Genomic DNA, 14,191 nt, shown 5'->3' on the forward strand with positions numbered 1-14,191 from the left:
CACTCTATTTCAGTACATGTGACAATAATAAAGCAATTCAACCAAACCCTATGACACTCTATTAGTAATAGTCACTTTGTTTAGGAGCAGTTTTCCATATTTTGAAAAGTTAATCCATCTCCTTTGGAATGCCCTTCAGTTCCTGTGTGATTCTCCCACCGGTAGATGGCGCTATACATGGGAGTTTGCGGAGCGAGTCCCATTCGTCCCCATTTCGCTCACGGAAGGGGAGGCGGGTGCACGTGGTGGCGCATGCGCCGGGTGGGTGACTGGGGTAAGATGGCGCGTCTGTATGAGGAGTTCACCTTGTGCTGGCTGCAGAGTGGCGGATCTGTCCGTGGCGTGGAGCCCGTAGGTCCCGACTGCGTCCTTGTCACTCGGGAAGACCGCACCGTCGTTGTCTACAAGGTACTGTGGTGGTGGGAGTGACGGGAGGTTGCCCGAGAATGGTTTGTTGGCATCGTTACCTGGGGGAGTGCATTCCAATGACGGCACGGTCGCCGGATCACGTGGTCCGGGGGCGAGTGGGGTCTAAGGATGGGAGTGGGTGGGGGAATAAGGATGGGCTGGGGATTAGTAGAGGAGAACAGCGGGGTGAGGGAAGAGGAGTGGGAGAATTGAGGTCGGCGCTGGGGGAGGAAAACGACAGGACTTAGAAGCATGTGCATCATGTATATCTGCCTCATGACATGAAATTCATTGTCTTGCGGCAGCAGTACGGTGCAAAGACATAAAATTAAAGGAAACTTACAAAATAAATAGTGCAAGAAAGAGAAATGGCAGCGTAGTGTTCATGGTGAAGTGTCTCGGTCCGAAACGTCGACTGTTTACTCTTTTCCATGGATGCCGTCTGGCCTGCTGAGTTCCTCCAGCATTTTGTGTGTATTAGGATTGACAGTGTCTGTAGATTTTCTTGTGTTAGTGTCCATAGATCTCTCAAATCTCATGGCAGAAGTATGGATCGTTGAATGTGTATCTTCAGGCTCCTGTACCTCTGATGGTAATAATTAGAAGTGGGCATGTCTCAGATGGTGAGGGTCCTTAATGATGGATGCTGCCTTCTTGCAGCACTTCCTCTTGAGTATGTCCTTGGTGGTGAGGAGTGCTGTGCTGTGCTGCATGACAGAGTCCTGGACATTCTGCATCCCCTTGCAATCCTACACATTGGAGGCTCCCTACCAGGTTGTGATGCAATTCATCAGAATGCACTCCATTGTGAATCTATAGAAATTTGCAAGAGTTTTTGGTGATATACTAACTGCGCTCAAGCTCTAAATTTGGAACCCCTGGTGTGCCCTCACATTTGCATCAATGTGTTGTGTTCTGGAGAGTTCCTCAACTGTTGAAGTGTAGAAATGGTAGCGTAGCAGTTAGCACAGATCCCTACTACAGCTCAGGGAGTTCAGAGTTCAGTTCCAACACTGATTCTGTGGAGTTTGATAGTAGTATCGGGGGAGAAAAAGGGGTTGGAAGTGATGAGGAAGGAATGAGGGAAAAGTCGGGTGAGTGGGTGATAGTGACGTGGGCCAAGTCTGAGTTGGGGTAAGATGTGTCTGAGGGAAAAGTGTGGGATGGGGGAAGGATGAGAGTGTGAGTAGGGATGGTGGGATGAGCTGGTGAGGCATGGGGTGAGAAAAGGGAGGGAGATGAGCAAGTTGAAGTTGGTACTCTGCTGTGTAAATATAAGGTGCCATCTTGTTTTTGAATTGTTGACCTGACGTACTGGCTGCTTTCTTGGGTGAATGCAATCAGAATCAGGTTTATTATCACTGGCATATGCTGTGAAATTTGTTTTGTGGGAGAAGTACTGTATAATGCAATACATAATTTTAAAAACTACAGATTACAATAAGAAACATTTATTTATAAAATAAGTAGTGCAGATATAATTTAAGAAGTAGTGAGGTAGTGTACATGGGTTCATTGTCCATTCAGAAATCTGATGTCAGAGTGGAAGAAACTGTTCCTAAAACTTTGAGTGTGTCTTCAGGCTCCTGTGCCACCTCGTTGAAGGTAGCAATGAGAAGAGGGCAGAGTGGGGTTCTTAATGAGGCTTATGAAGATGTCCTGGATGCTGAGTAGGTTAGTGCCCATGATGGGGCTGGCCAAGTTAACAACTTTCTGCAGCTTTTTCTGATCCTGTGCAGTGGCCCCTGCACGCCAGATAGTGATGCAGCTAATTAGAATGCTCTCCACAGTACATCAACAGAAATTTGCCTGTATGCCTCCTCGTCACCACCTAAAATTGCTCCAACAGTAGTTGTCATCAGCAAATTGATAATGGTGATTGAGCTGTGCCAAGCCATACCGTTGTCATTGTAGACAAAGTAGAGTAGATCTCCTGTAACAATGTTACTTTGTCAGTGGCTTGTACTTATTGGTTCTTCTGTCAGGAACCATCCCAAGATACTGCAGATATTTTGACAATTTAATTGGAGATTGGGGAGGTGACTTTAAATATAATTTGGTCAAAAGTCAGCTATTTAAGTTGGAAAAGAGCAGGGTTCCAGAACTTAACATTTGTCTGTTGGAGATTTAATTATCAGTGGCAAGGTGATTACATTTGCAAATATTGAAGCTGGAACTGTTGTGTTCAGCCATTGCATGTTGACAGACCACTGGAAGTTGGAGTCAGAAAGCAGCAAAGTTGTGGAAGGATTTTTGTGGTCGGCTGAAACTAGAATTTTCCCAGGTGTTCCTGAGTTAATGTCATTTCCAGCACATGGAGAATGAAATATAATTGCATTTTCTAATTATATAACTGGTTGTAAAGGGCTTAGGAAAGTCATGGTTTTAAATGAAACTCCCTGATGCAAGTATTTTGCTCTCTGGGAGCCATTAATAATATGCAATTGTAAGTTGTGGGGGGAAAAAAATTACAAATGTACTGTATGCCTTCTTATCTGTGTTTTTGGTGTATTGAAGGTGTCAGACCAAAAACCTCTTGGAAGTTGGACAGTAAAGCAAACCCAGGCAATTTCTTGCCCTGCAATCTACAATAAGCAGACTGGAGAATATGTTGTGGTTCATGACCATAAGGTAAGAATTTTGGGATTTGCTGCTTGACGTGTGTTTATATGAAGTTATATAACCTGAGAGTTCTTGGTCTCGGTGCTCAACTACTGCCTTTGAAATGTTTATGTATACAACACAGTAACAGGCTCTTATAGCCCAATCAGCCCCCTACCCCAATTACATCCATGTGACCAATTAGCCAACTAACCCATATGTCTTTGGGATGTTGGAGGAAACCCATATGATGACAGAGAGAATGTATAAACTCCTTGATAACAGCGGCAGGAATTGAACCTGAGTTTCTGGAGCTTTAATAGAGTTATGCTATCACACTGCCTCTTCCCCCACCCCTAATTCACGGAGGCCCTCCACAAATCTTTTAATTAAAATGTTCTATTTAATTATATTCAATAAAAATATTCTCAGCTGTGTATTTTTAACTTTTCTAATGACTATTACATAATACATCTCTCATTGTAAAATATCCTACTCCAGTTAAAACCAAATTACAGTAACAAAAGCTTGTATTTGTTTTGCATTTTCCAGATATAGAAAACACTTCACTGATTTTCAGAATAAAAAGTAAAGGTCACTTCTGGTTTTAAGCAGTGCAGTCTTTGGAATTGGAATTCTGATATTTTTTTAAGTTCACGTTGTAACTTTGTGGATTCTTGCTCCCATATCTGATTTTTGGCATCTTTGATTGAATGAATACTTTCATTTTGTATTGTATAACATATAATGAAAGACAGCTGTTGGTTCTTTAAGGATTGTTAAAGAGCATTTGTGTTAATATTTCAACCAATTACCAATGTCTGAACCAATGGGATGACAGTTTTACTCCTTCTGTTTGATGGCTCAATTATTTTTCTGGCAAAATTTGACACACTATTGAACCAAGATATTCTTTAACTTTAAAAGTCACCCATTAAGCTTATGCTGTTCCACATTTAGGGCAAAAGTAAAAAACATTTTTCCTCAAATTTATTTTCAAATTAACCTGTTGCTAGATATGATTATCAGCAATGAGTGGCACTGACATTAAGCTTGTATTGGTTAACAGAAATATTTATAACAAATGAACCAGCACAGGTTGCTTATCATTTGCAGTCAGTACGGTTAACTTTAATTGTGTTTTCATCTCTCTTCTAGGTTTTAAGGATTTGGAAAGATGACGATGCTAATCTGGAAAAAACTTTCAAAGCAACAGTAAGTTGAAAATTAGATGGATGAAGTTTATAACAGATAGAATTTAAAGCAAGATACAGGAGGATCATCTTGCCACTAAACAATCTCTGAGTGGGAATGAGTAAAAATTTCAACAACAAACTGAAATATTTGCAAGTGAATTATTAAAGAAAGTTAAAGAAAAGAGTAACACACAAAATCAGGATAAAGGGACTCAGATCGAAATATCATCACTTAATTCCTTTCCATAGATACTGCCTGCCCTACTAAGTTGCTCCAGCATTTCCTCCAGGTTCTGTGGGTGAGAATGAGATTCCCATATGGCATGTTGTCTCCTGGGTGACAGGGTATCAGGGTACCTCGGATCAAGTCCTCAGCATTCTTAAGTGGGAGGGTGTACACCAAGCCAGAAGTCATGGTGCAAGTGAGACCAGAACTAAGAAGATTGTACAGTTTAATATGTGGCTCAGGAGTTGATGCAAGAGGGAGGACATAAGATTTTTGGATCATTGTGCTCTCTTCCAGGGAAGATAGGACCTGTACAGAAGGGACGGTTTGCACCTGAACTGGAGGGGGACTAATATCCTAGTGGGAAGGTTTGTTGCAGCTGTACGGTGGGGTATAAACTGGAGTTGCAGGGAGGGGTGGGAGCCAGGGTACCAGGACAGTGGGTGGAGAGATTGTGGAGGCATATTTGGTGAGACCTCAGACAAAGTGAGGAATTGAAAGGTTGCGCATGGTGCGACAAAACCATAAAGGATGAAGACAGGACTTCACAGGCGTTGTATCTGAATATGCACAGTATATGGAATAAGGTCGATGAACTTGCAGCACTGTTGCAGATTGGCAGGTATAATGTTGTGGGCATCACTGAATCATGGCTGAAAGTTTATAGCTGGGAGCTTAATGTCCAAGGATGCACATTGAAAGGATAAGCTGGGGGTGGTATTGCTCTGTTGATAAAAATGAAATCAAATCATTAGAAAGAGGTGACATGGTATCAGAAGGTGTTGAATCATTGTGGATAGAGCAGAGGAACTGCAAAGGTAAAAGACCCAGATGGGAGTTGCATACAGACCCCCAAACAGTATTAAGGATGTGGCCTACAAATTACAGGAGATAGAAAATGCATGACAAGTCTTCAATATGCAGGTAGATTGGGAAAATCAGGTTGGTGCTGGATTACAGGAGGAGGAATTTCTGGAGTGCCTATGAGATGGCTTTCTAGCAGCTCGTGGTTAAGTCCACAAGAGGATCGGCTATTTTAGATTGGATGTGGTGCAATGAATCAGAATTGATGAGTGAGCAATAGGAGAAGGCACCCTTCAGGGCATGTGATTATAATGTGATCAAATTCACCCTGAAATTTGAGAAGAAGCTGAAGTCAGATGCATCAGTGTTACAGTGGTGTGAAGGGAATTGAAGGCATGAGAGAGGAGTTGGCCAGAATTGATTGGAAAAGACCACTGCCAGGGATGATGGCAGAGCAGCAACGGCTGGAATTTTTGAAAGCAATTCGGAAGGTACATCTCAAAGAGAAAGAAGTATGCTAAAGGAATGATGACACAACCATGGCTAACAAGAGGAGTCAAAGCCAACATAAAAGACAAAAGAGAAGGCATTTTGAGCAAAAATTAGTGGGAAGTTAGAATATTGAGAAGCTTTTAAAAACCAACAGAAGGCAACTAAAAAGTCATTAAGAAGGTAAAGATGGAATAGAAAAGTAAGCTAGCCAATAATATTGAAGAGGATACCAGAAGTTACTTCAGATACCTAGTGTGAAAGAGAGGCAAGAGTGGAGAGGAGACAATGCTGGAGAGGTAGTAATGAGGACAGGGAAGTGACAAGTGAACTGAATTAAGTATTTTTCGTCAATCTTGACTGTGGAAGACGCTGTCGGTATGGTGGAAGTTCCAGGTGTCAGGGGCATGAAGTGTTTGAAGTTACCATAACTAGAGAGAAGGTTCTTGGGAAACTGAAAGGTCTGAAGGTAAATAAGTCACCTGGACCAGATGGTGTACACCCCAGGGTTCTGAAAGAGGGGGCTGAAAAGATTGTGGAGGCGTTAGTAATGATATTTCAAGAATCACTAGATTCTGGAATGGTTTCAGAAGACTGGAAAATTGCAAATGTTACTTGGCTCTTCAAGAAGAGAGAGAGGCAGAAGAAAGGAAACTATAGGCCAGTTAGTCCCACCTCAGTGGTTGGGAAGATGTTGGAGTCGATTATTAAGGATGAGGTCTCGGAGTACTTGGAGGCACATGATAAAATAGGCAGTAGTCTGCAGGTTTCCTCAAAGGAAAATCTTGCCTGACAAATCTGTAGGAATTCTTTGAGGAAATAATGAGCAGGAGAGACAAAGGAGAATCGGTTGATGTTGTGTACTTAGATTTTCAGAGAAGTGTTTGACAAGGTGCCACGTATGAGGCTGCTTAACAAGCTACAAACCCAAGGTATTACAAGAAAGATTCCAGCATAGATAAAACAGTGACTGATTGGCAGGAGGCAAATAGTGGGAATAAAGGGAGCCTTTTCTGGTTGGCTGCCGGTGACTAATACAGTTCCACAGGAGTCTGTGTTGGACTGATTATTTTTACATTATATGTCAGTAATTTGGATCATGGAATTGATGACTGTTGCAAAATTTGCAGACAATATGATGTTAGATGGAGGGGCAGGTGATTTTGAGGAAGTAGAGGCTACAGAAGCACTTAGATCAGAGAATGGGCAAAGAACTGGCAGATGGAACACACTGATGAGGCTTCACGTATATGGGAATCATCTTCATCATATATGGTCATGCGATGAAGAAATGAAAGGGTTGACTATTTTCTAACTGGAGAGAAAATACAAAAAAACAGATGTAAAGGGACTTGGGAGTCCTAGTGCAGGATTGCTTAAGGTTAATTTGCAGGTTGAGTGTATGCTGAGCAAGGCAAATGCAATATTAGCATTTGAAACCCCCTTTTTTATGAGCCTCTCCAGAAACGGCTCATTAACCCCTGGCTAACAGCCATTGGACATCAGCGCCGAGAAAACCCACCTTTCTTTAGCTTCATACTTCTACGGAATATATGACTCCAGTCCCATCAAATCCATGGGATTGGGATGGCTCACCCACCCGAGCCCTGATTTGTGTGAATGCTGTGTGATTTACTGACCTGTTGCAGCCTGCTGCCAGGAGATAACAGATTGCACACTGCATAAAATTATACGGTATGTTTGTGAATGTTAACGATAAGGGTTAGTAAAGAAAAGAACAAAAGGGGCCCATTATCATTAAACAGTCAGATGTGCACAGGTCGGAGCTCAAATTATCCAAAAGCCATATTCACCAATCCTCCTGCGCCTTGGTTCCATTAAACCTTACAACCGGTTCTCTTCAATGTCTTCTCTCTTCATCTTCTGCCGAGCAAACCTTTGTGCCCCTCACAAAACATTCTTCCCTCTTCCCCACCCACCCAGTATTCTCTGGAACCTTCTCCCAGTTCCACTATCCTAATTGGATGATTGGGTAACACCTTCCCAAGCATCCCTTATCTTTACCGGTAAACCAAGCAGGCTGGAAGCAGAACAGGCTGCTCTTACAGAATTGCTAAAATGATATACCTACAGCATAGCAGTAAAATTGTGAGCCAGAATGTTATACATTAATTTCAAGAGGATTAGAGTTTAAAAGCAAGGATGTAATGTTGAGACTATAAAACCCTGGTGAGGCCAAACTTAGAGTGTTGTGAGCAGATTTTAGCCCCTTCTCTCAGAAAGGATGTGCTGGAAACTGGAGAGGGTTCAAAGGACGTTCACGAAAATTATTCCAGGATTAAATAGCTTGTTGTATGAAAAGCATTTGATGGCTCTGGGCCTATATTCACTGGAATTCAAAAGAATGAGGGATGACCTCGTTGAAACCGATCGAATGGTGAAAAGCCTTGATAGAGTGAATGTGGAGAGGATGTTTCCTCTGGTGGTAGTTTCTAAGACCAGAAACACAGCCTCAGAAAAGAAGAGTGTCCTTTTAGAATAGAGATGAGGAATTTATTTAGCCAGAGAGTCGTGAATCTGTGGAATTTGTCACAGTCAGCTGTGGAGGCCAGATCTTTATGTATATTTAAAGCAGAGGTTCTTGATTGGTCAGGGAATGAAGGGATATGGGGAGAAAGCAGAAGATTGGGGCAGAGATGAAAACGTGATCTGGTGGAGCAGATGAGATGGGCCAAATGGCCTAATTCTGCTCCTGTATTTTTGTGTGCTTTACTCTGGATTTTCAACATCTGCAGAATCTCTTGTTTATTAAAGAAAATACTTTGAAGTATTAATGTTGTAATTAAATTGATATTAGTTTATTATAGTCAGATGTACAGGGAAAAGTGTTCACACAGATCAAATCGTTACAGAGTGCAGTGAACTAGAATGAGGTAAAACAATAATAATGCAGAATAGAGTGAAAAGCTACAGAAAAAGTGTAGTGCAGGGAAGTGATAAAGAGCAAGATCATAACAAAGTAGATTCTGAGCTCAGGAGTCCACCTTATTGTACAAAAGGTCCGTTCCAGAGACTGATATCAAAGGGATAGAAGTTGTCTGTGCTTTCAGGCTTTTGTATCTTGTGCCTGATAAGAGAGGGAAGAAGAGAGAATTCCAGGGTAGGCAGGGTCTTTTATTATGCGGGCTGCTCTGCAGAGACAGCCAGAAGACAGAGTTGACTACAGTTAAGTAAAGACAAACTGAACTATTGTAAATTAAAAGTCAAACTACCTGCCTTGTTGACTACCTTTGCTCATTTTTTCAGGGCGACTGTGGTTAGAGTTATGCTTTACAGCTCCAGCTGTAAGATCTGTACATTCTTCCTGTGACAGTGTGATTTTCCTCTGGGTGCTCAAGTTTTCTCCCATGTTCCAAAGATGTACGAGTTAAGAGTTAGTAGGTTGTGGGCATGCTATGTTAGCACTAGGAGCGTGACGACACTTGTGGGCTGCCCCAGCACATCTCAGACTGTGTTGTTCATTGCAAACAATGTATTTCACTGTCCTTTGATGTACATGTGACAAACAAAGCTCATCTGTTTTTAACTGGCTTGAAAGTCGTATTTTTACATCTGGATATGTATACATGATAGATTTTAAAACATCTTTAGAAGTTATTAATGATAATGTCTTCATCCATACATCATGTGATCCTTACAAATCTGAAAAGCTTTTAAGTAAAATGTATTTTCCTCTGAGAATTTTTTTTTAATGATTTGTTATTCAGTCAGATTGACATTTAAGCTGTTAGATGTGAAGGAATCTTTTGAACTGACTCCTGACAGCAATTGAAAAGAAAAGGTCTATGTTGCAGATTGTTGGATCTTTCATCATGTGCCATCTATTTGTCTCCCACCTAAAAATGCAGGTCAATTTTTTTATGTATTTCAAATACACAGCATCTCAGTCTGCAACATAAACTGTCTCATTGATCCCATTTAACTATTGCAAATTGTATATAATTAATTTTGTACATTGTTTACTAGATAATGCATGGTCATGAAGTGATTTTTGCTTCAGTCATAATAATAATGCTCTGTATAAGTTCCCTTATTCTGATCATTTTTGTGGTGGATATCTTTGGTGTTGACCAAACTTGTTTTGATATGCAGTGGAGAGTATATTGACTAGTTGCATTATGGCCTCGTATGGAAACATTAACACCCTTGAACAGAAAATCCTACAAAAGGTGGTGAATATGGCCCAGTCTATCACCGGTAAAGTCCTCCCCATTATTGAGCACATTTCCTTGGAGCACTGTCACAGGAAGACAACATCCATCATCAGGAACTCCCACCATCCAGCCCATGCTCTCTTCCTGTTGCTGCCATCAGGACGAAGGTACAGGAGTCATGGGACCCACACCACCAGGTTCAGAAACAGTTATTACCCCTCAGCCATCAGGCTTTTGAACCAGAGGGGATAACTTCACTCACCCTAACACTGAACTAACTTATAGACTCACTTTCAAGGACTGGTGTTCTCAATGTTTATTGTTTATCTATTATTATCATTTTGCTTGTTTTTATTTTGTTTCTGTATTTACTGTGAGTGCTTGCAGGAAAATTAATCTCAGGGTTGTCCATGGTAACATACAGGTGGCCCCTGTTTTTTGAACATTCGCTTTACGACAGCTCGCTGTTACAAAAGACCTACATTAGTACCTGTTTTCGCTAACCAAAGAGGATTTTCACTTTTACAAAAAAAAGACACCTGCTTTATACATGTGTTTACCCCAAGAAAGACTACCATGACCATGAAGCCTTGTGCGGGCAGTTGTGTGCGCATGCGTGTACGTGCGTAGGCTTGTACATGTGCATGCGTATATGTGCCGATTGTTTTTTCTCTCCAAATTGATTTTGGCTTGCTTTCTTCCCGATTTTGATAAGTGAAACTACACCACACATACAATATTTCTGCTTTATATAAGCTGTATACTTACCATATCATTCCTGCTTTTACTATATGTTCGTGGTATTTTAGGTTTTATGTATCCTTTGGAATGATGTGGTAGGTTATTTTTTGGGTCTGAGAATGCTTGAACATTTTTCCCATATAAATTAATGGTAATTGCTTCTTCGCTTTACGACATTTTGGTTTACAAACTGTATCATAGGAACGCTCTACCTTCAGATAGCGGGGGATATATGCATACACACACTTTGATAATAAATTTACTTTGAACTTAAAAGTAAGAAATATTAAAAAAATAAAGTCTTACTCCATTTCATTTTAGTTGTCCGCTGACATCTACCAGATACACACATTGCCTAAAGCAGAACCTCTGGTGCTCTTTGAACGAGGCAGTGTAAGGAAACTTGATGACGTTCTTTCAGCTCCACAACAGGAACTTGAAAGTGTTCTGTCAAAAGATGAAGTCATCAGGTTGGTGTTGAAAGTCACATCCAAAAAGAAGGGTGTTGATCCTTAAAATGCTTTTGCTACATATTTTTGCATTATGTTCATGAACTGGGAAGTAAAAATGTTACAAGTCTCTCAAATGTTGTTTATGAGCATTGTTATTGAAGAACATTTACCTGCGATCATTGATAAATGATTGCAGGTAAATTGGTTTTCTTAATTGTGTGGTGGGGAAATATACTGGTAATTAAATAGATAGCAATCCAGAGCGTTTAGATTCTTGTTAATTGTGGTTAGGATGTGATTTTTTTTTCCCAAAAGCCAAAAGCTACCTGCTGCTTTGTCAAAATAATTTGGACTCATTCAGGAATCAGCAACAGTTAGCAAAACTTGTCATCCTAATGAAACACATTATCACTATGATTGAAACATTTTATCCTCTTCCCCCCTCCCCACCACCACACCTCTGTTTCTACCCACCTTAGAGCTGTAGGGCATAACCTGTGTTATGACCTCAGCCATTTCAATGGACCTTCCTTATCATATATAACTTTTAATGGGGTTGGGAAAGAAGAGCACTGATAAGGCTCCCAGTGCTGTCATTAAGAATAAAATTAACATTTGAATGATTGTAAGGTGACCTGATCTGGGCTCAGAAACAATGCTGCAGGTATTGGAAACCAATCAGAAAACAATACAGAATGCTGGAAGTACTCAGCAAGTCAAGTGAAACAGTTAATAATTTCAAATGGATGAGCCTTTCATCAGAAATGGGAGAAGAAATTGTGGCAGCACAGTAGCATAGTGATTTGATTAATGCTATTACAGTGCCAATGACCCAGGTTCAGTTCCGCTGCTGTCAGGAAATTGTATGTTGTGCTTGTGACTCCATGGGTTTCCTCTGGGAGCTTTGGTGTCCGTAGAACCATAGAACAATACAGCACAAAAACAGGCCTTTTGGCCCTTCTTGGCTGTGCCGAACCATTTTTCTGCCTAGTCCCACTGACCTGCACCTGGGCCATATCTGTCCAAACCCCTCTCATCCATATACCTGTCCAAGTTTTTCTTAAATGTCAAAAGTGAGCCCACATTCACCACTTCATCTGGCAGCTCATTCCACACTCCCAGCACTCTCTGCGTGAAGAAGCCCCCCTCCCCCCAATGTTCCCTTTAAACTTTTCCCCCTTCACCCTTAACCCATGACCTCTGGGTTTTTTTTCTCCCCTGGCCTCAGTGGAAAAAATGTCCTTCTACATTCCAAGACATATGGGTTAATGCTCAAGGGTGTAAGCAGGCAGTGCGGGTTCATTAGACTAGAAGGGCTTGTTTCTGTGCTGTGTCTCTAAATGAGTAAATAAATAAGTTTTAAGTTGTAGGGAAGGTACAGAATGAGGTGGAGAGCAGAATGACCAAGAGATTGTGATGCTGACTGAAAAAGGAAGCCTTCAGTGGAGATGACTGAAATCTGAAAAGATGAGGGGGGAGAATGTGTAATAAAAGACTGAACACGTTAAGTTGTTGAGTTCAGTGTGAGTCCTGAAAGCTGTAATGTGCCAGGTTCTTTATTCTGTGGCTCAAACTTGCCTGAGCTTCTCTGCAACAATGTTGGAGGTCAAATGCAGGTTTCAGTGGGTTGAAGAAATAAAATTACCCACATGAAGACTTGGAGCTTGTAGACTTCATTGATGACTATGTTGGGACATTCAGCAAGGCTGTTGTGCAGTCTGTTTTTGGATTCCCAATATAAAAAAGACCATGTATGAGTATCAGGTGAAGGTCACAAAGTTGGAACAGAGACAGGTGCTTTTAGGAGGTAGAAATTGCATCTTTTGCAGTTGCGTGGAAAGGTGTCATGAGAAGTGATGTTTTCGGTAGTGTTTTTATTTCTGATCAGACAATCCCATCAGTCCCTGTTGCTCTTGAAAATACTTTATAACAAAAATATCTGTTTGCTGGAGCTTATGTATCTCCATTTTATTTTATTTATAGGTGGAGTACTGCTTCAGTGGAAGCTGGAAGTCCTGTTGTGTTCTTTGTCACCGAAAAGGTTTGCATAAAGTATATCGGGTTAAATTTGCAAGGCTTTATTCTACATCTTGGTTAAATATCCACACTCTGCAGTACCAATATCCTGTGGCTGCACTGCGTATGATCTGCTGTATGTGACATGGCTGTCCCTAAGCAATTAAACTAGATAAATGAAAATATAATTTCCATATCCTACACCTGTGTGCTTCATTGTTTTGGAATCAAAAACAAGCAAAAGACCCTCATAGTACTGTGCAGAGACTCGCAAGGTTAACGTTTATCATGTATCTGTCCTCTTTCTAACCTGAATGAGGGGTAAGCAATAAATGTTAGCCTTGTGAGCAGTTCCCACAGTTTTAAGAAAACAGTTTTTAATTCTTTATTTTGAAAAAAAATGGAGCACATTACATTGAGCAAAAAGGTTCACTTGATGGTGGCAAGCTCCTTGTGCAGTCAACTTGTCTGTTTATATACTGGTCTTCCTGTAAATCATCTGTTATTTCTGTGGAGCAGGAATTCCCAACCTTTTTTGTGCTGTGGACCCCTACCATTAACTGAGAGGTCTGTAGACCCAAGGATGGGAACCCCTGTGGAGTCAGTTTCTTTTAACACTCATTGCTATTATCAATCCAACAAATAACTATTGGTGCAGTGGCGAGATTTATTCCTGGGCGTGAATACGGCTGTATACTGAGTTGTGGCAATTGCATTGTCACTGTGAAAGTGAGATGACAAATGAGTTAAATCTTCTATTAAATGTTTTCAAATCTTTGAGTTGAAACAAATGGTGTGCTCTCTCTAACTTGATCAAAGTTAATGAGTAATCTCCAAGTTCCAACCTGATAGTTCTCTAGAAATTTATGTAGTTCCCTCTTGTGTGCTCTTTACCAGTGAGCACCATGAAAAAACCATTTCAGGTTTGGAAGCAGAGTACCTGATGGGGTTCGAAGCATGAAATGTTCAAGATATGTGGGGGGGTGGTTTGGAAAGAAAACTACTTGAGAAATTTTAAAAATTTCTCAGTTTGGATTGATAAACACTTCATGGTTTGAAAATAGTAACTTTTCTCTTATGATA

At 40.9% G+C, this 14,191-nt stretch overlaps 1 protein-coding gene across 1 annotated transcript in view; it reads left to right on the forward strand.

Moving 5' to 3' along the window:
* The first annotated feature begins 264 nt into the window (after nt 1-264).
* The window catches only part of nol11 (nucleolar protein 11), a 40,586-nt gene continuing 26,659 nt past the window's right edge, over nt 265-14,191 (forward strand). The window contains exons 1-5 of the mRNA XM_059948290.1: nt 265-408; nt 2,926-3,039; nt 4,168-4,224; nt 10,962-11,110; nt 13,076-13,133. Of these exons, the coding sequence (XP_059804273.1) occupies nt 280-408; nt 2,926-3,039; nt 4,168-4,224; nt 10,962-11,110; nt 13,076-13,133 (507 nt within the window). The 5' untranslated portion in view covers nt 265-279. The remainder of the gene's footprint in view (nt 409-2,925; nt 3,040-4,167; nt 4,225-10,961; nt 11,111-13,075; nt 13,134-14,191) is intronic.

Source organism: Hypanus sabinus, chromosome 23 (assembly GCF_030144855.1).
Source record: "Hypanus sabinus isolate sHypSab1 chromosome 23, sHypSab1.hap1, whole genome shotgun sequence".
Taxonomy (NCBI): domain Eukaryota; kingdom Metazoa; phylum Chordata; class Chondrichthyes; order Myliobatiformes; family Dasyatidae; genus Hypanus; species Hypanus sabinus.